The sequence below is a fragment of the Lissotriton helveticus genome, chromosome 10 (assembly GCF_964261635.1).
Source record: "Lissotriton helveticus chromosome 10, aLisHel1.1, whole genome shotgun sequence".
Lineage (NCBI taxonomy): Eukaryota > Metazoa > Chordata > Amphibia > Caudata > Salamandridae > Lissotriton > Lissotriton helveticus.
This window is the reverse complement of record NC_136071.1, coordinates 20,567,466-20,593,835: the sequence shown is the minus strand read 5'-3', so window position 1 is coordinate 20,593,835 and position 26,370 is coordinate 20,567,466. Positions and strand designations below refer to the sequence as shown.

General features: G+C 48.3%; 1 protein-coding gene across 2 annotated transcripts in view; it reads left to right on the top strand.

The window, feature by feature from the left end:
- Window positions 1-26,370, top strand: part of L1CAM (L1 cell adhesion molecule) — a 699,580-nt gene that overhangs the window by 522,735 nt on the left and 150,475 nt on the right. Inside the window, exons 1-2 of one of the 2 annotated variants that reach the window (XM_078664586.1) lie at window positions 13,402-13,410; window positions 25,489-25,594. In XM_078664586.1, the coding sequence (XP_078520712.1) occupies window positions 25,494-25,594 (101 nt within the window). In that variant the 5' untranslated portion in view covers window positions 13,402-13,410; window positions 25,489-25,493. Of the gene's footprint in view, window positions 1-13,401; window positions 13,411-25,488; window positions 25,595-26,370 lie in introns of those variants that run through there. The other variant, XM_078664585.1, reaches the window with a different exon arrangement.

Sequence of the window (26,370 nt, the reverse complement as noted above, 5' to 3'; positions counted from 1 at the left end):
CATAGTTTGTTCTTTCTAATGCTCCTTGATTTTGAGGGTAGTAGGACCCAGCATCGCTTCATGCCCAACTTCCCTGGCAGTGCTGTCGATGAGAATGAATTTGGATTTAGTTGACTTCCTCTTGAGGTAGAAGCATGTGAGCCAGGCTTGGGTGACAGTGACACAGTCCTCAACATGAAAAAAGTATTTGACAGTCAAACCTTTCATATCTCATTGGCATAGTGGTGAATCTTGACTCTATCGCAGGCACAAGGAATCCTCCATGGAGGGAATGGAGCTGGCAGGGAAAAGGATGGATCGCTGCTATGCTCAAGATATATAGTCCTACCCTTGGGTGGTGACTGGTTTCTCAGTTATCTTTCGGAGGAGTGGAACCTCTGAGTGTGTGTCATTGGTTGGTTGTTAGTGACGTCACCAGGGTCATATAATGTATTTTTCACGAGAATGAGGAAATGTCTTGCTTGAGTGTGATTTCCAAGATGTATTTTACAAGAGATCTATTTAAGCCACCCCCTTTTAATTGGCCAGTTGCTGTTAGAATCACTTTTTGGTGGCTCTTTGGTTTTCATAGGTCTGACCAGTTTTTTCAGGGTTTCTGTGGGTGCTAATGGGCCACGTGGTGAAAGTAAGGAACGCTCTGGACATTTTAAGATGGCAACTGTGAAACGACTGGTCTCCCCTGAAAACATATGTTGCCAAGAGGTCCTTATAGGTTTGGGGATCATTTTGGAATCGTGGGAAGGCCTTTAACCCCTTCCACGCTGATGACGAGCTCAGCTCGTCATGAGGTACACCTCTCGTACGCTCATGACGAGCTGAGCTCGACATGTAACGCGGTATTTACAAAACTTCAGTGCACAGCGGGAAAACCGCTAGCGCGGATGTGGTTAAGAATAAAGAACCATGGGATAACCAAGAAGGAGTAAAATATCCAAAGGTATATGAATACCTGGGAGCCCCTGTGTGCCTAATAAAGTGTCATGGCTCCTTTGCAGTGGTAACAATCCCTCCAGGTAGTTCACTGCTCCAAGATGGATACCTTGTAAAATGTAATTTTCTAAAAGTCTCTCTTTTTTGGTACCAGGGTCCTGTCCTCATGCAACAAGCATTGTCTGGTGTACAATGCAAACACAAGGAGATGATGGACGGAGTGCTGACACTTTTCAGACCCTCGCCCCCAGTCACAGATCTGGGTTGAATCCATCATCGTTCTTTAGCTCACTTCACCACCCCAGTTCAGACATCCAATGGACATAAAGTCCTGAGATCCATGGACCCAAGGACCAAGGGGATTGAGCACACTTTGTCCCTCAGACAGCTTCCTTGGGAAGGAAGGAAAGCGGGCAGTGGGCAGTGGGCTCGGACAGAGGTTGTCCACAAGCTTGTTGAAAGCAGGAGGCCCTGGGGTCTTAGAGGCTCTGTCCCATGTCCTGAGAAGCACCAGCTTACATTCCCAAGTCTGGCGGGCTTTGTCAGAATCTTCCTGTCCTCCACCCAAAACTTTGGAAACTTGCCAGAGCCGGCTTGTAGTCATCGATCTCCAGAAGTCTTGGTCGGGAGGCAGTCGGTTGAAGCCAGGATTGTCGTCTGTTCCTGTACTTTGTTCTCAGGACACTGCCCCCTGCTGTCTCTGGCCAGGCTGGCAGCTTTGTGTGCATCTACCTCCGAATCTCAAACACGTGACTGCAAGAAACAGGATTTGGAGAATTTTAAGAGGCCATGGGGAACAAAGAAAACTCTTGCTGTCCCTAGAGCAGGGGCACTGGAATTATGCGGCAAAGAAGAAGCAAATATGTGGCTGTGTTGATGAAATTATGCAGCAAGAAAGAGCAAACTATCCCCCAGATGCATCAAAGTTATGTTTTGCGAGTCCTTAATAGCGAATTTTAAGGATTCACAATTAAAGACTCGCAAAACGGGATGCATGTAGGAATCACAATATTATTTGTGATTTCTACTGATTCCTTATTTGCGATTCGCTAATTGCGAATCGCAAATTAGGAATGACTCCCCATTCATTCCTATGGGCAAAGGCCCATAGGAATGAATGGGGAGTCATTCCTAATTTGCATTTAGCAATTAGCGAATCGCAAATGTGCCGCAATTTCAAGGGTGCCAGGGTGTCTGAAATGGCAGTGTTCACTGGTGTTGCGCACGCACATGTCCCAAGGACATGTGTGTGTGTAATATACAACTTAGAAAAATGCACTAAGGTGCATAATTCTACGTTTTTGCTATTTACCACGTAGTATGACTTCGCGGTAAAAAGCGGCCCCAGATTGCGAATTCGCAATCTTGGAATGGTTCATGCATTGCATTTAAGGAATCGCAAATTGCGATTCCTTAAATGCAATCGCAATTTAAGAACTCGCAATTATTTGCGAATTCTTAAATTGCGAGTGCATGAACCCTTGATGCATCGCAAATGCCATTTTTGCGGGCGCAAACGGCAGAATTTAGCGATTCGCACCGTTTGCGCTCGCTAAAATGCTTGATGCATCTACCTGTAATGGCATAATACAGCACAATATGCGATTCTCATGATTCTTTTTAGTTTTTACACATATTAACACTAGCTGGGCAAAGGTTTCACTGCAGTAGTATGATTTTAACACCCTAATACAGCAATAAGCAGCAGGAAAGTGATCAGTCAACCTATGTGAAGGTTCTTCCACTGCATGAAACATGCGTTGCTCCGTTTTTAGTATTTTTTGATCCGTTTGAGCTGGAAACATTTTTTTTGCAGATGATGGACTATGTGAGAAATGCATCAAATCCATAATTATGCAGAAAATGTTGCGGCTGAAACAGCATGTAAATCCAGTGGGCCTACCATAGATGAACCATGATAATCATTGTACAACATGGAGGAGAAGCAGGCTTCCGTAGGGAGTAATGCAGGGGTCTTTGACAATCAGAGGCTCCATAATGTGCACACTCACAACATGCATTCTTGCACAAACATGCACCCATCTCCCCACACACATGCATCCTTGCACACACATGCATCCTTGCACACACATGAATCCTTGCAGAAGTGTGGCTCACTGGTTAGAGGAGGCAGACCCTGAAACAGAGGTCAGACCCGGGACCAGGGTTCAATTCCCAACGCGGCAGGGTCTTGAGCCCAAATGTCCACGGACTCGATAATTCTCGCTTCGGTGCCTACTCGAATCACGGGTTCACACTCTGCAACTCTGGGCAATAGCTTGCTTAATCTCCACTACGGCCCCCCCGCGGCTGGATGCCTGGCTTTCATCTTGGGGATGCCCAGTACGGGTTATCTCACAGGGAAAAAGCCAGGACGGGTTCTCAAAGCAAGCGCCTTGAGACCTTGTGGTGATAAGGACCTTTGACATGACATTTACATTTACACACATATGCATCCTTGCACCCACATGCATCCTCGCACACACATGCATCATCACACCCACATGCATCCTTGCACACACATGCATCCTTGCACACACATGCATCCATCCTTGCACACACATGCATCCTTGCACAAACATGCATCCTTGCACACACATGCATCCTTGCACACACATGTATCCTTGCACACCCATGCATCCTCGCACACCCATGCATCCTCTCACACCCATGCATCCTTGCACACCCATGCATCCTTGCACACACATGCATCCTTGCATGCACACACATGCATCCTTGCACACACATGCATTCTTGCACACACACGCATCCTTGCCCACACATGCATCCTTGCACACACATGCATCCTTGCACACACATGTATCCTTGCACACCCATGCATCCTCGCACACCCATGCATCCTCTCACACCCATGCATCCTTGCACACCCATGCATCCTTGCACACACACATGCATCCTTGCATGCACACACATGCATCCTTGCACACACATGCATTCTTGCACCCACATGCATCCTTGCACACACATGCATCCTTGCACACACATGCATCCTTGCACCCACATGTATCCTTGCACCCACATTCATCCTAGCACACACATGCATCCTTACACACACATGCATCCTTGCACCCACATGCATCCTCGCACACACATGCATCCTTGCACACACATGCATCCTTGCACCCACATGCATCCTCGCACACACATGCATCCTCACACACACATGCATCCTTACACACACATGCATCCTTGCACACACATGTATCCTTGCACACCCATGCATCCTTGCACACCCATGCATCCTTGCATGCACCCACATGCATCCTCGCACACACACGCATCCTTGCACCCACATGCATCCTCGCACACACATACATCCTTGCACACACATGCATCCTTGCACCCACATGCACACTCGCACACACATGCATTCTTGCACAAACATGCATCCATCTTTGCACAAACATGCATCCTTGCACCCACATGCATCCTTGCACCCACATGCATCCTTGCACCCACATGCATCCTTGCACACACATGCATCCTTGCACACACATGCATCCTTGCACACACATGCATCCTTGCACACAAATGCATCCTCTCACACACATGCATCCTTGCACCCACATGCATCCTTGCACCCACATGCATCCTTGCACCCACATGCATCCTTGCACACACATGCATCCTTGCACCCACATGCATCCTCGCACACAAATGCATCCTCTCACACACATGCATCCTTGCACCCACATGCATCCTTGCACCCACATGCATCCTTGCACACACATGCATCCTTGCACCCACATGCATCCTTGCACCCACATGCATCCTTGCACCCACATGCATCCTTGCACACACATGCATCCTTGCACACACATGCATCCTTGCACACACATGCATCCTCGCACACAAATGCATCCTCTCACACACATGCATCCTTGCACCCACATGCATCCTTGCACCCACATGCATCCTTGCACACACATGCATCCTTGCACACACATGCATCCTTGCACCCACATGCATCCTTGCACCCACATGCATCCTTGCACCCACATGCATCCTTGCACCCACATGCATCCTTGCACCCACATGCATCCTTGCACACACATGCATCCTTGCACACACATGCATCCTTGCACCCACATGCATCCTTGCACCCACATGCATCCTTGCACCCACATGCATCCTTGCACCCACATGCATCCTTGCACCCACATGCATCCTTGCACACACATGCATCCTTGCACCCACATGCATCCTTGCACACACATGCATCCTTGCACCCACATGCATCCTCGCACACAAATGCATCCTCTCACACACATGCATTCTCGCACACATGTGCATCTTTTGGGAAAACGATGCTTACGTGGGAACCACACTGGATTTCCAATGGGAGTCAGTAGGCATCTCCCATCAGGTACAGCGCAGGGCTGTACCCAGCTGGTTTGAGTCGGCACGTCCTCCAGCCGGGGAGTAGAGGGGGTCACCCACTCCCATCCCTTGGATGTTGAAATGATCAGACCTTGGGGTCTTCCTCAGATTTGCTTAGCCGAGCCCACACCTGGCTCCTGGGAGGTCGCTGGCGTAAAGGCCTCTGGGAAACATATTGAAAAGGGTGGGAATTTGTAGAGGAAAAGGCCAGAAGTCTACAGACGCTGCAGCTGCACAGGGGCATTTTGGATTCATACTAGGCCTGTGCAAAAATTAAATTATACTGGAATAATTTGCATCCTTTGGGGTATTTTGCCTAATACTTTTTTTTACAAAATTCCTGAAGTTATGCCATTATGCCTCATTGTGTAATTGGACATTCAGGAACAGCAAAACACTTTTTCCATAGCATATTTTTTGCATGAACTGCGTCCTCCATCAAAAATTGGTATGTGGGCACATTTCATGCTAAAATACAGTGCTGAATGATAGATTTGCATTGTGTGTAATTTTTAAGGGTGGGCTGTATATTCTTTTGGTAAAATAACAAGTATCTCTGTCTTTACATGCTAAACTGCATGTAGTCATTTCACAAAAGTGAAAATGAAAATTTTGCAAGCAGTTAGAGAGGTGATGATTTTGGGATCCTCCCTAACCTAGGGAGAGAACCAAGCAGATGCTTTGAACACTAAGAGCATATCATGCTGAACGATTCGGTGGAGGTCCCATCCTCTTAGGACCACCCCAAGCACAGTTATGGGCAAAAATACAATCCCAACCAAAGGCCCTGCAAAGCATTATGGGACAAGATTAGCAGTGAATAATATAGTATCCAATATCAAAATAATTCTACAAAGAGCTGCAGTTCAACTGGGACACCTAGCAACGACTAGTTGAACTGCAGCTTGATGTAATAATTTCAATGCTTTTGCATTTGACTCGTGAGGGACACCTAGTAATGAGTAGATGAACTGCAGCTCTTTGTAGCAAATTATTTTGATCAGCAATGTTTTAAGGCTTGGATAAAGTGAGCCCCAACCCAGGGCCCCTTGGCAGAGCCAGCTCTGTTCTGCAGAGTCTCCTGTCCTTGTGAGTTTGAATCATTCTTAAAGGGATTGTTTTAAATACCGTTTTCCTTTAGTTTATTTTTAATGTGGCTGATGTGTGAGAATCTATTACAGAGAGGTTGCAGAGAAGTGTGTTTATGTTTCATGCAACATGCATAAAAAACCTCTATTTTACATCAAAGCAAGACCTCGCAGGTGAGAAGTGGGAGGGTGTGACCGAGGTTATTTGCAATAGTATTAGTGAGCTGCTGCTGTGGTACACAATTGCAAACACACATCACTATCCCTGAATATTAGACGTAAACACACGTAGACGTGTGTGCCTGTGCAGTGTCAGTGACCTGGCCAAAGAGGGCGTGAAAGAGCTGAAACTGGATCATAAATTCAATGCTGTTCCCAACAAGGGACCCAAAATACATTTGGCCCGGGGCCCCCAAAATACTTAAGAGGTCCTTCGTAGCAACAGTTGATAACTAAACTTGTTACCCACTGCTGTGATGTCGAAGCCGCAAAGTGCATAAAAAAAACTGCTGCGCTATGCGGAGCTCCGCGAGCAGTGGAGTGCATTAGATAAATGCCGTTCGCTGTGATTTTCAGTGTCAGGTGCTTGTCCGCACATCGTGAACGGCACCATGCACAGTTCAAGCGGGCACTGCTTCCTTTCTGCCATTCAAGTAGATTTTGACTCGAGCTGCAGCTTTCTCACCGCGTACAAGCGGTGTCTCAACGCGAGCTGACGCAAGCATACGTGACCACTCGCAATGAGAAATCTCCAACACACTCCCAGCTTTATGGTACAAACTGGCCCCAGAGCTAAGGAAGGAAAGCAATTTGTTATCCTTCAGAAAAAAGTTAAAAACTGCACTGTTCAAGCAAGCATGGAGCAGCCTCTAGAGGTGGTGTCAAGATCAAGTAAATACTGAACCCCACTACATAACCTGGACAAACAGCGCTTAGAGACCCCGGTGGTTATAACGCGCTATATAAATTAAATAAATAAATAAATAAATAAATAAATAAATCTCACCACCTGCCTTAAGAAATCTCACCGGGAGGTTGATTTCCAAGCTTGCGCTCGCCAACTTGATGGTGACGATTGCGAACAAGGAAAAATCTTGCCGGGCGGTGGATTTTCCTCGCTCACAGTCGCCAACTTGACATTGACTAACGTGAGTGGGGAAGAAACTCCGCTCTGCAAGGCAGAGTTTTTAGGAACTCCACAAGCTCCGCGTAACGTGGAGTGTGGAAAACTCGGCGAGCGGAGCAGAGTTCACCACCCAGACTTAGTAATGTCATAGGGTCCATCCTGGCAGGTGACCGCGCGCTCTGAGAGCCTGTTAGCGTGGCGCTGCTTTTCTGCTTTGGCTGAAAACAGAACGCACCGCTGCAGGAGGGATAAGGAAGGTAAGGAAGGTGGAGGGTTGGTTTAGGATGTCGGGTAAGTTCTTTTGCTTTAACCTTCAGAAGAGGGATACATAACAAATCCCATGATATGTATGGCGCCCCCATTCCTCCATTGCCACTGTGTAGCAGTTGAAAGCAGTGGCGGATGATTTTTGGGGGGCCATTGATACATAGAATTATAGATGGGTAAAATCACGGGGATCTTTTTCACCTCGGGGTTCTGAGAGACATTATAGGCAACTTGAGCTTAACTCTCGTTGTCTATTAGATGTCACTCAGAACCCCTCGGTGAAAAACATCCTGATTATTGACTCTTAACTGCCGCTAAGACTAGAGTGTCTGGTGGCACTAGTGTCGTTAATGTGCTCTGTGTGTATCTCTGCTGCTATGATTAGACCGGCCCCTTGCATTAACGAGCTTACTCTGTAATAACTGCTGCTGAGACTTTGCATTAATGAGTTCTCTGTTAATTAACTGTAGCTAAGACTAGAGTGTCTGGTGGCACTAGTGTCATTAATGTGCTCTGTGTGTATCTCTGCTGCTATGATTAGACCGACCCCTTGCATTAACGAGCTTACTCTGTAATAACTGCTGCTGAGACTTTGCATTAATGAGTTCTCTGTTAATTAACTGCTGCTAAGACTAGAGTGTCTGGTGGCACTAGTGTCATTAATGTGCTCTGTGTGTATCTCTGCTGCTATGATTAGACCGGCCCTTTGCACCAATGAGATGACTCTATTAACTGCTGCTGAGACTTTGCGTTAATGAATTTTCTGTATATTAATTGCTGCTGAGATAAGACTGGCTCGTTGCACTAGTGTCGTTAATGTGCTCTGTGAGTATCTCGGCTGCTATGATTAGACCGGCCCCTTGCACTAACGAGCTTACTCTGTAATAACTGCTGCTGAGACTTTGCATTAATGAGCTCTCTGTTAATTAACTGCTGCTGAGACTAGAGTGTCTGGTGGCACTAGGTTCATTAATGTGCCCTGTGAGTATCTCTGCTGCTATGATTAGACCGGCCCCTTGCACTAACGAGCTTACTCTGTAATAACTGCTGCTGAGACTTTGCATTAATGAGTTCTCTGTTAATTAACTGTAGCTAAGACTAGAGTGTCTGGTGGCACTAGTGTCATTAATGTGCTCTGTGTGTATCTCTGCTGCTATGATTAGACCGACCCCTTGCACTAACGAGCTTACTCTGTAATAACTGCTGCTGAGACTTTGCAATAATGAGCTCTCTGTTAATTAACTGCTGCTAAGACTAGAGTGTCTGGTGGCACTAGTGTCGTTAATGGGCTCTGTGTGTATCTCTGCTGCTATGATTAGACCCGCCCTTTGCACTAATGAGCTCACTCTGTAATAACTGCTGCTGAGACTGCATTAATGAGTTCTCTGTTAATTAACTGCTGCTAAGACTAGAGTGTCTGGTGGCACTAGTGTCGTTAATGGGCTCTGTGTGTATCTCTGCTGCTATGATTAGACCCGCCCTTTGCACTAATGAGCTCACTCTGTAATAACTGCTGCTGAGACTTTGCATTAATGAGATCTCTGTTAATTAACTGCCGCTAAGACTAGAGTGTCTGGTGGCACTAGTGTCGTTAATGTGCTCTGTGTGTATCTCTGCTGCTATGATTAGACCAGCCCTTTGCATTAACAAGCTTACTCTGTAATAACTGCTGCTGAGACTTTGCATTAATGAGTTCTCTGTTAATTAACTGCCGCTAAGACTAGAGTGTCTGGTGGCACTAGTGTCGTTAATGTCCTCTGTGTGTATCTCTTCTGCTATGGTTAGACCGGCCCTTTGCACTAATGAGCTCACTCTGTAATAACTGCTGCTGAGACTTTGCATTAATGAGTTCTCTGTTAATTAACTGCTGCTAAGACTAGAGTGTCTGGTTGCACTAGTATCGTTAACGGGCTCTGTGTGTATCTCTGCTGCTATGATTAGACCCGCCCTTTGCACTAATGAGCTCACTCTGTAATAACTGCTGCTGAGACTTTGCATTAATGAGCTTACTCTGGAATAACTGCTGCTGAGACTTTTTTATTAATGGGTTCTCTGTTAATTAACTGCTGCTAAGACTAGAGCGGCTCGTTACACTAGTGTTGTTAATGGGCTCTGTGTGTATCTGTGCTGCTATGATTAGACCGGTCCTTTGCACTAATGAGCTCACTCTGTAATAACTGCTGCTGAGACTTTGCATTAATGAGTTCTCTGTTAATTAACTGCCGCTAAGAAAAGAGTGTCTGGTGGCACTAGTGTCGTTAATGGGCTCTGTGTGTATATCTGCTCCTATGATTAGACCGGGCCTTTGCACCAATGAGCTCACTCTGTAATAACTGCTGCTGAGACTGCATTAATGAGTTCCCTGTTAATTAACTGCCGCTAAGACTAGAGTGTCTGGTAGCACTAGTGTTGTTAATGAGCTCTGTGTCTATCTCTGCTGCTATGATTAGACCGGCCCCTTGCACTAACGAGCTTACTCTGTAATAACTGCTGCTGAGACTTTGCATTAATGAGTTCCCTGTTAATTAACTGCCGCTAAGACTAGAGTGTCTGGTAGCACTAGTGTTGTTAATGAGCTCTGTGTCTATCTCTGCTGCTATGATTAGACCGGCCCCTTGCACTAACGAGCTTACTCTGTAATAACTGCTATTGAGCCATTGCATTAATGAGTTCCCTGTTAATTAACTGCTGCTAAGACTAGAATGTCTGGTTGCACTAGTATCGTTAACGGGCTCTGTGTGTATCTCTGCTGCTATGATTAGACCCGCCCTTTGCACTAATGAGCTCACTCTGTAATAACTGCTGCTGAGACTTTGCATTAATGAGCTCTCTATTTATTAACTGCTGCTAAGACTAGAGTGTCTGGTAGGACTAGTGTTGTTAATGAGCTCTGTGTGTCTCTCTGCTGCTATGATTAGCCCGGTACAAAAGGGGGTGGTGATGGACGGAGCATCTGAACCAATCAAACACTCACACCCAGTCAAAAGATCTGGGTTTAATCCATCACCGTTCTTTAGCCAACTCTGCCACCCCAGTTCAGACATGGCCATATGCAAATCAGTCTGACCCTGTGCCTCATGGGAACAGTCCAGCCCGAACTGCCAAGACATGCCTTCCCTGGACCGGAAACAAGCTTCCGAGGACCGGTTTCTGGCATTACAGCCGTCTTCAGGCTTGCTTGAATCCAGTGGCCAAGTGAGCAAGGGACTCACGTCTGAGCATAAACTGCCACACTTATGGCGGCCAAAAGCGGTACAAAAGGGGGGTCTGTTGGCACTAGTGTCGTTAATGTGCTCTGTGTGTATCTCTGCTGCTATGATTAGACCATCCCTTTGCACTAACGAGCTTACTCTGTAATGACTGCTATTGAGACATTGCATTAATGAGTTCTCTGTTAATTAACTGCCGCTAAGACTAGAGTGTCTGATTGCACTAGTGTCGTTAATGTGCTCTGTGTCTATCTCTGCTGCTATGATTAGACCGGCCCTTTGCACTAATGCGAAGACTCTGTAATAACTGCTGCTAAGACTAGAGTGACTTCTTGTACCAGTGTTGTTAATGAACTCTGTGTACTGCGTGCTGCTATGATTATACTGGCTCTTTGCACTAATGAGCTCACTCTGTAATAACTGCTGCTGAGACTTTGCATTAATGAGTTTTCTGTTAATTAACTGCCGCTAAGACTAGAGTGTCTGATTGCACTAGTGTCGTTAATGTGCTCTGTCTGTATCTCTGCTGCTATGATTAGACCCGCCCTTTGCACTAATGAACTCACTCTGTAATAACTGCTGCTGAGACTTTGCATTAATGAGTTTTCTGTTTATTAAGTGCTGCTAAGACTAAAGTGGCTCGTTGCACGAAATTCACTAATGAGCCCTGGGTGTATTACTGTTGGTATGATTACAAGGGCCCTTTGCACTAACGAGAATTCTCTGTATTAACTGCTGTCAAGACTTTGCAGAATTGAGTTCTCTATTCACTAATTGCCTAATTGCTGCTAAGACTAGAGTGTCTGGTGGCACTAGTGTCGTTAATGTGCTCAATGTGTATCTCTGCTGCTATGATTAGACCGGCCCTTTGCACTAATGAGCTCACTCTGTAATAACTGCTGCTAAGACCAGAGTGACTTCTTGCACCTGTGTCGTTAATGCGCTCTGTGTGTATATCTGCTGCTATGATTATACTGGTTCTTAGCACTAATGAGATTACTCTGTAATAACTGCTGTTAAGACTTTTCAATAACGAGTTTTCTGTATATTAACTGCTGCTGAGACTAGAGTGACTCGTTGCACTAGGTTCATTAATGGTCTCTGTGTGTATCTCTGCTGCTATGATTAGACCATCCCTTTGCACTAATGTGACGACTCTGTATTAACTGCTGCTGAGACTTTGCGTTAATGAGTTTTCTGTATATTAATTGCTGCTGAGACTAGAGTGGCTCGTTGCACTAGTGTCATTAATGTGCTCTGTGACTATCTCTGCTGCTATGATTAGACCAGCTCTTTGTACTAATGAGATTACTCTGTATTAACTGCTGCTGAGACTAGAGTGGCTCGTTGCACTAGGTTCATTAATGTGCTGTGTGTGTGTCTCTGCTGCTATGGTTAGACCGTCTCTTTGCACTAATGCGATGACTCTGTATTAACTGCTGCTGAGACTTTGCGTTAATGAGTTTTCTGTATATTAATTGCTGCTGAGGCTAGAGTGGCTCATTGCACTAGTGTCATTAATGCGCTCTGTGTCTATCTCTGCTGCTATGATTAGACCGGCCCTTTGCACTTATCAGATTACTCTGTATATTAATTGCTGCTGAGGCTAGAGTGGCTCGTTACACTAGTGTCATTAATGTGCCCTGTGTGTCTCTGCTGCTATGATTAGACGGGCCCTTTGCACTAATGCGATGACTCTGTATTAACTGCTGCTGAGTCTTTGCAATAATGAGCTCTTTGTTTATTATCGCGCTAGTTTTGTTAATGAGCTCTGTGTATCTCTGCTGCTATGGTTAGACCTGCTCTTTGCACTAATGAGCTTACCCTGTATTAAATGCTGCTGAGACTAGAGTGGCTCGTTGCACTGGTGTCATTAATGTGCTCTGTGTGTATCTTTGCTGCTATGATTAGACCGGCTCTTTGCACTAATGAGCTTACCCTGTATTAACTGCTGCTGAGACTTTGCTTTAATGGGTTCTCTGTTTATTAAAGGCTGCTGAGACTAGAGTGGCTCGTTGCACTGGTGTCATTAATGTGCCCTGTGTGTATCTTTGCTGCTATGATTAGACCGGCTCTTTGCACTAATGCGATGACTCTGTATTAACTGCTGCTGAGACTTTGTAATAACGAGCTCTTTGTTTATTAGCTGCTGTAAGACTGGACTGTCTCATCGCGCTAGTTTTGTTAATGTGCCCTGTGTGTCTCTGCTGCTATGGTTAGACCCTCCTTTTGCACTAATGAACTCACTGTGTCGCCTGCTGTGCACTCATGCTCTGTGCTGCTGCTGTGCACTCATGCTCTGTGCTGCTGCTGCTTGCTCTGCTGCTGTCTAACCCTCTCTTCTGCTCTCTCCTCATGCCTCCTCGGACCCCAGATAAATGGCCGAACCGTAAGTCTCTGCACCCCCCCCCTGTGTCTCCCTCCAGTGGTGTCTGTGGCCCCTCCGTTCTGCTCTGCACAGGGGCCCCTCTGGGCCCCAGCCCCCCCTTCCTTTGTGTGTGTTTGAGGTGGAAGGGAGGGGGGAGGGGGCGGGGGGTGGGTGTACGGGGGGGGGGGGTTACATCATACACCGCTGCACTGTGCCCCTCTCTGGAGCCTTCCTTCTCTGACACTTTCTCTCTCTCCTTCCCTCCTTCGGTCTCCTCGTTGTCTTCCGTCCATCTCACTCCTCTGCCTCCTTTCTCTCGTAGTCTCCACAGTCTGTCTTCTGTCTCTTCCTCTCCTCCCTCCCTATCTACTAATCTCTCTCTCTCCAGCTCCCTCCAGCCCTCCCTCTCCCGCCTCCTCTATTTGTATTTGTTTTTCTTTCCCTTTTGATCTCTAACATCGAGCCGTATTGGAGTCGTGCGCATCTCTCTCTTTCTCTCTTTCTTTCTTTCTTTCTTTCTTTCTTTCTTCTTTCTTTCTTTCTTTCTTTTCTTCACGTCTTCTTTTTCTCTGTTGTCCCTTCGCGCCTCTCTTAGGCACTCGCACTCTCTCTCTCTCTTCTTTTTCCCCGTCCTCTCCTTTCTCTCTACTCTCTTTTCTTCCATCGTTGTCTCCCTCAGCACCCCTCCGACTCTTGTTTTCTCCCATGCCACCTTCTTCTCTTGTTCCCTCTTTCTTGTTTGTAGTCTTTCTTCTTTCCTTCCCTTTCCATGTCTCCCCCTTTTCACTCACTCTCGCCCTTTCTTCTCTTTCACTTCCACAGACTCCCTTCCTGAGCCCTGCTATCCTGCCCTCCTTGTCTCCCTCTTGCTTGTTCCTTCTCTCCTCCTCTCTTTCTCTTTCTTACAGTTCCACACTTCATCGCTCTCCCAGTTCTTTCTACTCATTCCACTTTCCTCCCAGTCTTTCTTCCTCTCTCATTCTCTCCCATGCTCGCTCTCTTTCTCTCATGTTTCTCTTTCTCCCTCTAGCCCTCCCTCCCGCTCTTTCTCCTTCCTCCCTCTCTGTTATTCCCCTTCCCGCTTCTTTCGCCCCTCCTCCCCCTCTCTCTTTCCCATCCCATCTCCCCTCCTCCCCCCATCTCTGTCGCACTCGTCAGCTGCACTTTCTGCCGCCCTCCTTTTCTCTTCCACCTCTTCTCTCTCCTTTGTTCTATCTCACCATCACCCGTGCCTCTCTCTCTCTCTTCCCATAGTCTCTTCCTTCCCAGTATCTTGAACTCTTTTTCTCCCACCCCCTTCTCCCTCTTTCTCAATGTTACCCAGGACTTTAAGTGCGATGAAAAAAATGGGAGGGGTCTCTCATAGGGGCGTGGCCACTGTAATTAAGGGTGTGGCTCAAAAAGACATAAGCTGAAAATCTGTGCTTAGCATAGTGTGCTGCCCGACTTGTATTTTGCTGTTTCTGTCATTGCATCCAGATATATAATATAACAAGTAACATTACACTTGCAACAAGTAAAGACTATTGGCTTTGTCAATGGTTGACAATGGAAGCCGGAGTTCCTAGCTGGATTGCTTAGAAAGCTGAGCTTCACACCAATCTCCTATGCCGATGACACCCAGCTGTTACTGGCATCACTCTTACAATGCCCAGACTGCCTTCTCGGAAGGTATGACTGCAATCATGACCTGGCTGAGGAATAATTTCCCTCAGCCTAACGTCGGGAAAACCGAGATAATATTGCTTGGAGATACACCCATGCTCTGGTCCCCAGAATGGTGGCCGTCTGAGCTAGGCGACTCCCCGGTTTGGAAGCGGTCTGGCACCGTGGCCAGGGCGACTTACGATGGACGCTGGGGATCACGATTCGATCCCCGGCTCCGGCGGCAGGTTAGCCCAGCACCATGCGACTCTGGGCAATAGCTCGCTTAATCTTCCCAACGGCCCCCAGCACCGAGATACCCCTTCGGGGGTGATTCGTGCGTTATACAAGTACTGGATTTTTTTTTCTAAGACTGTGGTTCAAAACCTGGGCATAAACTTGGACCAGAAACTTACCATGAGAGCGTGTCACAGCTCCGGTGGGATCATGCTTCCACATGTAAGGCCTTTCCCTTTCTCCCTTTAACCGTATGGAAAACACTCCTCCTGGTGCTAAGCCGCCTGGACTACTGCAATGCTCTCCTGATCTCAGCCGGTGAGTCCTCTCTGAGTGGACTGCAAGTAGTTCAAAACACCGCAGCCAGCCTTGTCTCAAATAAGCATGGGCGTAAAATCCATTTTGCTCGCGGAATTTGTGAATTTTTGACAAATTCGTGTTCTGTGAATCGCGCGAATTTGTCAAAAAATTCGCAATTTGCAAGCTTTCGGATTTTTTTGCTTGGTCGCGAGACTTTTTGTCCGCGAGCACGCAAAAATGGATGTGAACACGCAATTGCACAACGCGAGCATGCAACTAGCCCATGTACGACCGCATAGGTAACCTCGCGGTAGCCGTGCTGAAAAAATCCCGCGAACACGCAAAAAGCCCCAGGAACACGCAAAAAGTCCCGCTAACACGCAAAATAAAAATCGCAAATTTGCGGATTTCACGGACCGCAAATTCGCAAATTTCACCCAGAACTGCCTCTCTCCCTCCTTACAACGGGTCCACTGGCTTCCAGTTCGAAACGGGTCAAATTTAAGATATGCTGCATTGTGCACAAAGCATTAAATGGTAAAGGTCCTGGCTATCTTGCCGAAAAACTCAGTCCATTTCAGCCACTCAGACCCCTGCGCTCAGGAGCTAAATCTTCACTCCTTGTCCCGTGTTTCAAAAAAACACGCCTGGGTGGGAAGGCCTTCTCCCTCCAAGCCCCATTCTACTGGAGTCATCTCCCTACTCATCTTCGGAAATGCACAGATTACCTTCTATTTAGAAGGCTCCTTAAAACGGAACTCTTCTAATCAACTTCCTTAAAACGGAACTCTTCTAATCAACTTCCGCTCGTCTACCGTAGCACGGAGATACCCCTTTGGGGGTGATTTGGGCACTTTACAAGTACACAAAAATACATAAATAAATTACTTGCATAAGATAAATCAGCAAAAAACACAGTTGATGGACAGAATGTAGAACAATGTCATACATTCACCCCAGTACAAGGATCTGGGCCTAAATCCATCCTTTTGTTGCACTCCACACCACCCTGGGTTAGGCACTGGCTATATGCAAATCAGCTCTGACCCTGTGCCTCATGGGAACAGTCCAGTCCGAACTACCAAGCCATGTCTTTCCCAGACCGGAATCAAGCATCCAAGGACCGGTTTCTGGCTATCAGCCTTCATCAGCCTGGATAGCTTGACTCCAGTGGTGTGGAGAGCCTGGGACTCACGTCTGAGCATACCCAGCCCACTCGGGGTGAAAATTGCAAAAAACACAGTTGATGGACAGAATGTAGAACAATGTCATACATTCACCCCAGTACAAGGATCTGGGCCTAAATCCATCGTTTTTTTTGCACTCCACACCACCCTGGGTTAGGCACTGGCTATATGCAAATCAGCTCTGACCCTGTGCCTCATGGGAACAGTCCAGTCTGAACTACCAAGCCATGTCTTTCCCAGACCGGAATCAAGCATCCAAGGACCGGTGTCTGGCTATCAGCCTTCATCAGCCTGGATAGCTTGACTCCAGTGGTGTGGAGAGCCTGGGACTCACGTCTGAGCATACCCAGCCCACTCGGGGTGAAAATTACAAAAAACACAGTTGATGGACAGAATGTAGAACAATGTCATACATTCACCCCAGTACAAGGATCTGGGCCTAAATCCATCGTTTTTTTGCACTCCACACCACCCTGGGTTAGGCACTGGCTATATGCAAATCAGCTCTGACCCTGTGCCTCATGGGAACAGTCCAGTCCGAACTACCAAGCCATGTCTTTCCCAGACCGGAATCAAGCATCCAAGGACCGGTTTCTGGCTATCAGCCTTCATCAGCCTGGATAGCTTGACTCCAGTGGTGTGGAGAGCCTGGGACTCACGTCTGAGCATACCCAGCCCACTCGGGGTGAAAATTGCAAAAAACACAGTTGATGGACAGAATGTAGAACAATGTCATACATTCACCCCAGTACAAGGATCTGGGCCTAAATCCATCGTTGTTTTGCACTCCACACCACCCTGGGTTAGGCACTGGCTATATGCAAATCAGCTCTGACCCTGTGCCTCATGGGAACAGTCCAGTCCGAACTACCAAGCCATGTCTTTCCCAGACCGGAATCAAGCATCCAAGGACTGGTTTCTGGCTATCAGCCTTCATCAGCCTGGATAGCTTGACTCCAGTGATGTGGAGAGCCTGGGACTCACGTCTGAGCATACCCAGCTCACTAGGGGTGAAAATTGCAAAAAGCACAGTTGATGGACAGAATGTAGAACAATGTCATACATTCACCCCAGTACAAGGACCTGGGCCCAAATCCATCGTTTTTTTGCACTCCACACCACCCTGGGTTAGGCACTGGCTATATGCAAATCAGCTCTGACCCTGTGCCTCATGGGAACAGTCCAGTCCGAACTACCAAGCCATGTCTTTCCCAGACCGGAATCAAGCATCCAAGGACCGGTTTCTGGCTATCAGCCTTCATCAGCCTGGATAGCTTGCCTCCAGTGGTGTGGAGAGCCTGGGTCTCACGTCTGAGCATACCCAGCCCACTCAGGGTGAAAATTGCAAAAAACACAGTTGATGGACAGAATGTAGAACAATGTCATACATTCACCCCAGTACAAGGATCTGGGCCTAAATCCATCATTTTTTTGCACTCCACACCACCCTGGGTTAGGCACTGGCTATATGCAAATCAGCTCTGACCCTGTGCCTCATGGGAACAGTCCAGTCCGAACTACCAAGCCATGTCTTTCCCAGACCGGAATCAAGCATCCAAGGACTGGTTTCTGGCTATCAGCCTTCATCAGCCTGGATAGCTTGACTCCAGTGGTGTGGAGAGCCTGGGACTCACGTCTGAGCATACCCAGCTCACTAGGGGTGAAAATTGCAAAAAACACAGTTGATGGACAGAATGTAGAACAATGTCATACATTCACCCCAGTACAAGGACCTGGGCCCAAATCTATCGTTTTTTTGCACTCCACACCACCCTGGGTTAGGCACTGGCTATATGCAAATCAGCTCTGACCCTGTGCCTCATGGAAACAGTCCAGTCCGAACTACCAAGCCATGTCTTTCCCAGACCGGAATCAAGCATCCAAGGACCGGTTTCTGGCTATCAGCCTTCATCAGCCTGGATAGCTTGCCTCCAGTGGTGTGGAGAGCCTGGGTCTCACGTCTGAGCATACCCAGCCCACTCAGGGTGAAAATTGCAAAAAACACAGTTGATGGACAGAATGTAGAACAATGTCATACATTCACCCCAGTACAAGGATCTTGGCCTAAATCCATCGTTTTTTTGCACTCCACACCACCCTGGGTTAGGCACTGGCTACATGCAAATCAGCTCTGACCCTGTGCCTCATGGGAAGAGTCCAGTCCGAACTACCAAGCCATGTCTTTTCCAGACCGGAATCAAGTATCAAGGACCGGTTTCTGGCTATCAGCCTTCATCAGCCTGGATAGCTTGACTCCAGTGGTGTGGAGAGCCTGGGACTCACGTCTGAGCATACCCAGCCCACTCGGGGTGAAAATTGCAAAAAACACAGTTGATGGACAGAATGTAGAACAATGTCATACATTCACCCCAGTACAAGGATCTGGGCCTAAATCCATAGTTTTTTTGCACTCTGGGTTAGACACTGGCTATATGAAAATCAGCTCTGACCCTGTGCCTCATGGGAACAGTCCAGTCCAAACTACCAAGCCATGTCTTTCCCAGACCGGAATCAAGCATCCAAGGACCGGTTTCTGGCTATCAGCCTTCATCAGCCTGGATAGCTTGACTCCAGTGGTGTGGAGAGCCTGGGACTCACGTCTGAGCATACCCAGCCCACTCGGGGTGATAATTGCAAAAAACACGGTTGATGGACAGAATGTAGAACAATGTCATACATTCACCCCAGTACAAGAATCTGGGCCTAAATCCATCGTTTTTTTGCACTCCACACCACCCTGGGTGAGGCACCGGCTATATGCAAATCAGCTCTGACCCTGTGCCTCATGGGAACAGTCCAGTCCGAACTACCAAGCCATGTCTTTCCCAGACCGGAATCAAGCATCCAAGGACCGGTTTCTGGCTATCAGCCTTCATCAGCCTGGATAGCTTGACTCCAGTGGTGTGGAGAGCCTGGGACTCACGTCTGAGCATACCCAGCCCACTAGGGGTGAAAATTGCAAAAAACACAGTTGATGGACAGAATGTAGAACAATGTCATACATTCACCCCAGTACAAGAATCTGGGCCTAAATCCATCGTTTTTTTGCACTCCACACCACCCTGTGTGAGGCACCGGCTATATGCAAATCAGCTCTGACCCTGTGCCTCATGGGAACAGTCCAGTCCGAACTACCAAGCCATGTCTTTCCCAGACCGGAATCAAGCATCCAAGGACCGGTTTCTGGCTATCAGCCTTCATCAGCCTGGATAGCTTGACTCCAGTGGTGTGGAGAGCCTGGGACTCACGTCTGAGCATACCCAGCCTACTCGGGGTGAAAATTTCAAAAAACACAGTTGATGGACAGAATGTAGAACAATGTCATACATTCACCCCAGTACAAGGATCTGGGCCTAAATCCATCATTTTTTTGCACTCCACACCACCCTGGGTTAGGCACTGGCTATATGCAAATCAGCTCTGACCCTGTGCCTCATGGGAACAGTCCAGTCCGAACTACCAAGCCATGTCTTTCCCAGACCGGAATCAAGCATCCAAGGACCGGTTTCTGGCTATCAGCCTTCATCAGCCTGGATAGCTTGACTCCAGTGGTGTGGAGAGCCTGGGACTCACGTCTGAGCATACCCAGCCCACTAGGGGTGAAAATTGCAAAAAACACAGTTGATGGACAGAATGTAGAACAATGTCATACATTCACCCCAGTACAAGAATCTGGGCCTAAATCCATCGTTTTTTTGCACTCCACACCACCCTGTGTGAGGCACCGGCTATATGCAAATCAGCTCTGACCCTGTGCCTCATGGGAACAGTCCAGTCCGAACTACCAAGCCATGTCTTTCCCAGACCGGAATCAAGCATCCAAGGACCGGTTTCTGGCTATCAGCCTTCATCAGCCTGGATAGCTTGACTCCAGTGGTGTGGAGAGCCTGGGACTCACGTCTGAGCATACCCAGCCTACTCGGGGTGAAAATTTCAAAAAACACAGTTGATGGACAGAATGTAGAACAATGTCATACATTCACCCCAGTACAAGGATCTGGGCCTAAATCCATCATTTTTTTGCACTCCACACCACCCTGGGTTAGGCACTGGCTATATGCAAATCAGCTCTGACCCTGTGCCTCATGGGAACAGTCCAGTCCGAACTACCAAGCCATGTCTTTCCCAGACCGGAATCAAGCATCCAAGGACCGGTTTCTGGCTATCAGCCTTCATCAGCCTGGATAGCTTGACTCCAGTGGTGTGGAGAGCCTGGGACTCACATCTGAGCATACCCAGCCCACTCGGGGTGAAAATTGCAAAAAACACAGTTGATGGACAGAATGTAGAACAATGTCATACATTCACCCCAGTACAAGGATCTGGGCCTAAATCCATCGTTTTTTTGCACTCCACACCACCCTGGGTTAGGCACTGGCTGTATGCAAATCAGCTCTGACCCTGTGCCTCATGGGAACAGTCCAGTCCGAACTACCAAGCCATGTCTTTCCCAGACCGGAATCAAGCATCCAAGGACCGGTTTCTGGCTATCAGCCTTCATCAGCCTGGATAGCTTGACTCCAGTGGTGTGGAGAGCCTGGGACTCACGTCTGAGCATACCCAGCCCACTCGGGGTGAAAATTGCAAAAAACACAGTTGATGGACAGAATGTAGAACAATGTCATACATTCACCCCAGTACAAGGATCTTGGCCTAAATCCATCGTTTTTTTGCACTCCACACCACCCTGGGTTAGGCACTGGCTTTGTTCGCCCTAAGTGTGGCAGGGTATGCTCAGACGTGAGTCCCTTGCTCACTTGGCCACTGGATTCAAGATAGCCTGGCTGATGAGGATTATGAATCCGAAACCGGTCCCAGGATGCTTGTTTCTGGTCCATGGAAGACATGGCTTGGCAGTTCGGGCTGGACTGTTCCCATGAGGCACAGGGTCAGACTGATTTGCATATAGCCATGTCTGAAATGGGGTGGCTGAGTGGGCTAAAGAATGGTGATGGATTAAACCCAGATCAGTTGACTGGGGGTGAGTGTTTGATTTGCTCAAACGCTCTGTCCATCATCCCCTTTTGTATCGCTTTGTTCGCCCTAAGTGTGGCAGGGTATGCTCAGACGTGAGTCCCTTGCTCACTTGGCCACTGGATTCAAGATAGCCTGGGTGATGAGGATTATGAATCCGAAACCGGTCCCAGGATGCTTGTTTCCGGTCCATGGAAGACATGGCTTGGCAGTTCGGGCTGGACTGTTCCCATGAGGCACAGGGTCAGACTGATTTGCATATAGCCGTGTCTGAAATGGGGTGGCTGAGTCGGCTAAAGAATGGTGATGGATTAAACCCAGATCAGTTGACTGGGGGTGAGTGTTTGATTCCATCATCCCCTTTTGTATCGATAAGATAAATCAGCAACAACTTTGGCTTGTATATAATAGTGAAAAAGCTTCCACTTAGCCTCTTCCATGCTGGTGACGGAACCACTCCGTCACCAGCCTCGGTCGCGCTGTGCTGGTGACGGAGCGGTTCCATCACGTCCCGCTCGGCGTGCCTGCGCGGCACTGATTTCGTGCCTGTGCGGCGCGTTCTATTGAGCGGGCGGGACCCTGACGGAACCGCTCCGTCACAAGCACAGCGCGCCCGAGGCTCATGATGGTGCGATTCCGTCACGAGCATGGGAGCGGCGCGCGCCCCCCTAGCGCTGCGGCAGAATTGCTGCCGAAGCGAAGGTGTTAAAGCCCTGGTGACACCAGGACAATGTTGCTGCGCCTGAGTTTCAAAAAGAGAAGGCAAATCCAGTGAAAAAATGACTCTTTAAAGGAGTTTACCTTTCCCTACAACGCTCACCTGGTATGACATCATGCCGTAACTTCTCTACTAGTGAGAAGTGAGCAGTGTGAGCAGCGCACACATGTGCCAGGGCACAAAACGTAGCCTGATTGAGACCGGCTTTGAGTCCCCCTTTCAAAAACTGCTGGAGCTCAGCACTGGTGAGACCCGGCCCACTTAAAGCCCTGATGTGACCCTCTTTTTCCCTTCACCTCGCTTACTCTTTTCTTCTCTCGCTGCTCTCGGTCTTACTCCCCTTTCTTCCCACCTCGTTCTACCTCTCTCTTCATCCCCGTCCTCTCCCAGCCTCCTTCTCCCCCTCCCTCCTCTGCCACCCTCCCTTCATCTCTCACTTTGCATCTTTCTCCCCTGTTTCTCCCAAATCTGTTCTCTGGACCCAGGGATTTTTCTCACATCCCATCCACCTTCGTCTTTCTCTCCAGTCTATCTTCCTGTTTCTGTCTTAGCTTCCCCCTCCCCCTCCAACTATCAGCCACTCTTACGACCCTGATCTCTTTTACCGTTTGACTCCCCCTCTGTGGTCCCTCTGGCACAGGTGCCCTCTGCCGCACCCCCCCTCGACGACCACCCCCGTGTGTTTCCTGATTCCTGCCACCTTCTATGCTTCCGGTTGGTCACTCTGTCCATAGCGGCCCCTTGAGTGGCAGAGCAGGGCGGGTTCTGCGGTGTGGGCAGAAGCAGCCTTGATGTGCCAAGGGCACCGCGCCCAGCCTGCGCCACCCCGGCACCTCATTGGCATGCTGTCTGCAGCCGCCTGGAGTCTGGTGATGTGGAGATGGTCTTTCAGCCTGGCAGCGGGCACAGCCGCGCCGTGTCCTCGGCGTGATGCGCTGCCAAGTCCCTCAGCGCCACTGTGCCCATCTCTGCCACAATGACGTGCCAAGGCCCTGCCCGCCAGGTGTCCATGCGTGCAGCAGGCCCGAGACTGGGATATTCAGGGTTGGCACCACTGGGACTGATGCCCAATCAGTAGCCGAGAGAGAGAGAGAGGACATCTAGGGGTGGAGCCTGGGGGGAAGCGCACTCCAAGAAGGCAGATTGTACCAGTCTTGTCGCCAACTTCCATGCCAGGAGGAAGATTGTACATTACTTGTACTGCCAGGAAAGCGAGCCCTGCAAACTCCTAACCAGACCAGGGCACACTGGCAACCCGGCCCGAGAAAACTGGCACAGAGCGCTTCCTGGCTGAATCCTGCCTCCAACAATGAACCTCAGCTGTTACAACAAAGGCGCTGAAGACACGCCTCTTTAAAGAGGGCTACACCCCTGAGCAAACCCATGAATGAACCTCTACACGTTTAATGTCCTTTGTGAACCTATAAATGAGTCCATTCATGTAATGTATCCTGTGAGGAACCATTAATGAGTGTCCACACGCATAGAGTGCCCTTTGTGAACTTGTAAATGAGTCCCTACAAGTAAAGTGTCCTTTGTGGATCTATAAATGAGCCCCGACATGTAGAATCTACTTTGTGGATCTATAAAGGAGCCCCGACATGTAGAATGTCCTTTGTGGATCTATAAATGAGCCCCGTCATGTAGAATGTCCTTTGTGTATCTATAAATGAGCCCCGACATGTAAAATGTCCTTTGTGGATCTATAAATGAGCCCGACATGTAGATTGTACTTTGTGGATCTATAAATGAGTCCCTACACGTAAAGTGTCCTTTGTGAATCTATAAATGAGCCCCGACATGTAGAATGTCCTTTGTGGAACTATAAATGAGCCCCGACATGTAGAATGTCCTTTGTGAGTCTATAAATGAGCCCCGACATGTAGAATGTCCTTTGTGGAACTATAAATGAGCCCCGACATGTAGAATGTCCTTTGTGAACCTGTAAATGAGTCCCTACAAGTAAAGTGTACTTTGTGAATCTATAAATGAGCCCCGACATGTAGAATGTCCTTTGTGGATCTATACATGAGCCCCGACATGTAGAATGCCCTTTGTGAATCTATAAATGAACCCGACATGTAGAATGTCCTTTGTGAATCTATAAATGAGCCCCTACATGTAAAGTGTCCTTTGTGGATCTATAAATGAGTCCCTACATGTAAAGTGTCCTTTGTGGATCTATAAATGAGTCCCTACATGTAAAGTGTCCTTTGTGGATCTATACATCAGCCCCTACATGTAAAGTGCCCTTTGTGAATCTATAAATGAGCCCCTACATGTAAAGTGTCCTTTGTGGATCTATACATCAGCCCCTACATGTAAAGTGCCCTTTGTGAATCTATAAATGAGCCCCTACATGTAAAGCGCCCTTTGTGAATCTATAAATGAGCCCCTACATGTAAAGTGTCCTTTGTGGATCTATAAATGAGCCCCTACATGTAAAGTATCCTTTGTGGATCTATAAATGAGCTCTGACATGTAGAATGTCCTTTGTGGATCTATAAATGAGTCCCTACATGTAAAGTGTCCTTTGTGGATCTATAAATGAGCCCCGACATGTAGAATGTCCTTTGTGAGTCTATAAATGAGCCCCAACATGTAGAATGTCCTTTGTGGATCTATAAATGAGTCCCTACATGTAAAGTGTCCTTTGTGGATCTATACATCAGCCCCTACATGTAAAGTGCCCTTTGTGAATCTATAAATGAGCCCCGACATGTAGAATGTCCTTTGTGGATCTATAAATGAGCCCCTATACGTAAAGTGTTCTTTGTGGATCTATAAATGAGTCCCTACATGTAAAGTGTCCTTTGTGGATCTATACATCAGCCCCTACATGTAAAGTGCCCTTTGTGAATCTATAAATGAGCCCCTACATGTAAAGTTGTCTCTCTCCCTGTCTCTCTCTCTATTTCTCTCTCTTTCTCTCTTTCTCTCTGTCTCTCTCTCTATTTCTCTCTCTCTCTTCTCTCTCTCTCTCTCTCTCTCCCCTTCACTCTTACAGTCTCACTTCTCTCCATGTCCCCTCTCTTGCAGGGACCATGCCTCCAGTCATCACGGAGCAGTCACCTGAGACGTATGTGGTGTATCCCACTGACGACATCCATCTGAAGTGCGAGGCCGAAGGCCAGGAGAACCTCATGTGAGTCTGGGCTCTGGGGTACTGGGGTCCCATGTGAGTCTGGGCTCTGGGGTACTGGGGGTCCCATGTGAGTCTGGGTCTGGGGTCCCATGTGAGTCTGGGCTCTGGGGTACTGGGGTCCCATGTGTACTGGGGTCCCATGTGAGTCTGGGCTCTGGGGTACTGGGGGTCCCATGTGAGTCTGGGTCTGGGGTCCCATGTGAGTCTGGGCTCTGGGATACTGGGGGTCCCATGTGAGTCTGGGCTCTGGGGTACTGGGGTCCCATGTGTACTGGGGTCCCATGTGAGTCTGGGCTCTGGGGTACTGGGGGTCCCATGTGAGTCTGGGCTCTGGGATACTGGGGGTCCCATGTGAGTCTGGGCTCTGGGGTACTGGGGTCCCATGTGAGTCTGGGTCTGGGGTCCCATGTGAGTCTGGGCTCTGGGGTACTGGGGGTCCCATGTGAGTCTGGGTCTGGGGTCCCATGTGAGTCTGGGCTCTGGGGTACTGGGGTCCCATGTGAGTCTGGGCTCTGGGGTACTGGGGGTCCCATGTGAGTCTGGGCTCTCGGGTACTGGGGGTCCCATGTGAGTCTGGGCTCTGGGGTACTGGGGGTCCCATGTGAGTCTGGACTCTGGGGTACTGGGGTCCCATGTGAGTCTGGGCTCTGGGGTACTGGGGTCCCATGTGAGTCTGGGCTCTGGGGTACTGGGGGTCCCATGTGAGTCTGGGCTCTGGGGTACTGGGGTCCCATGTGAGTCTGGGCTCTGGGGTACTGGGGGTCCCATGTGAGTCT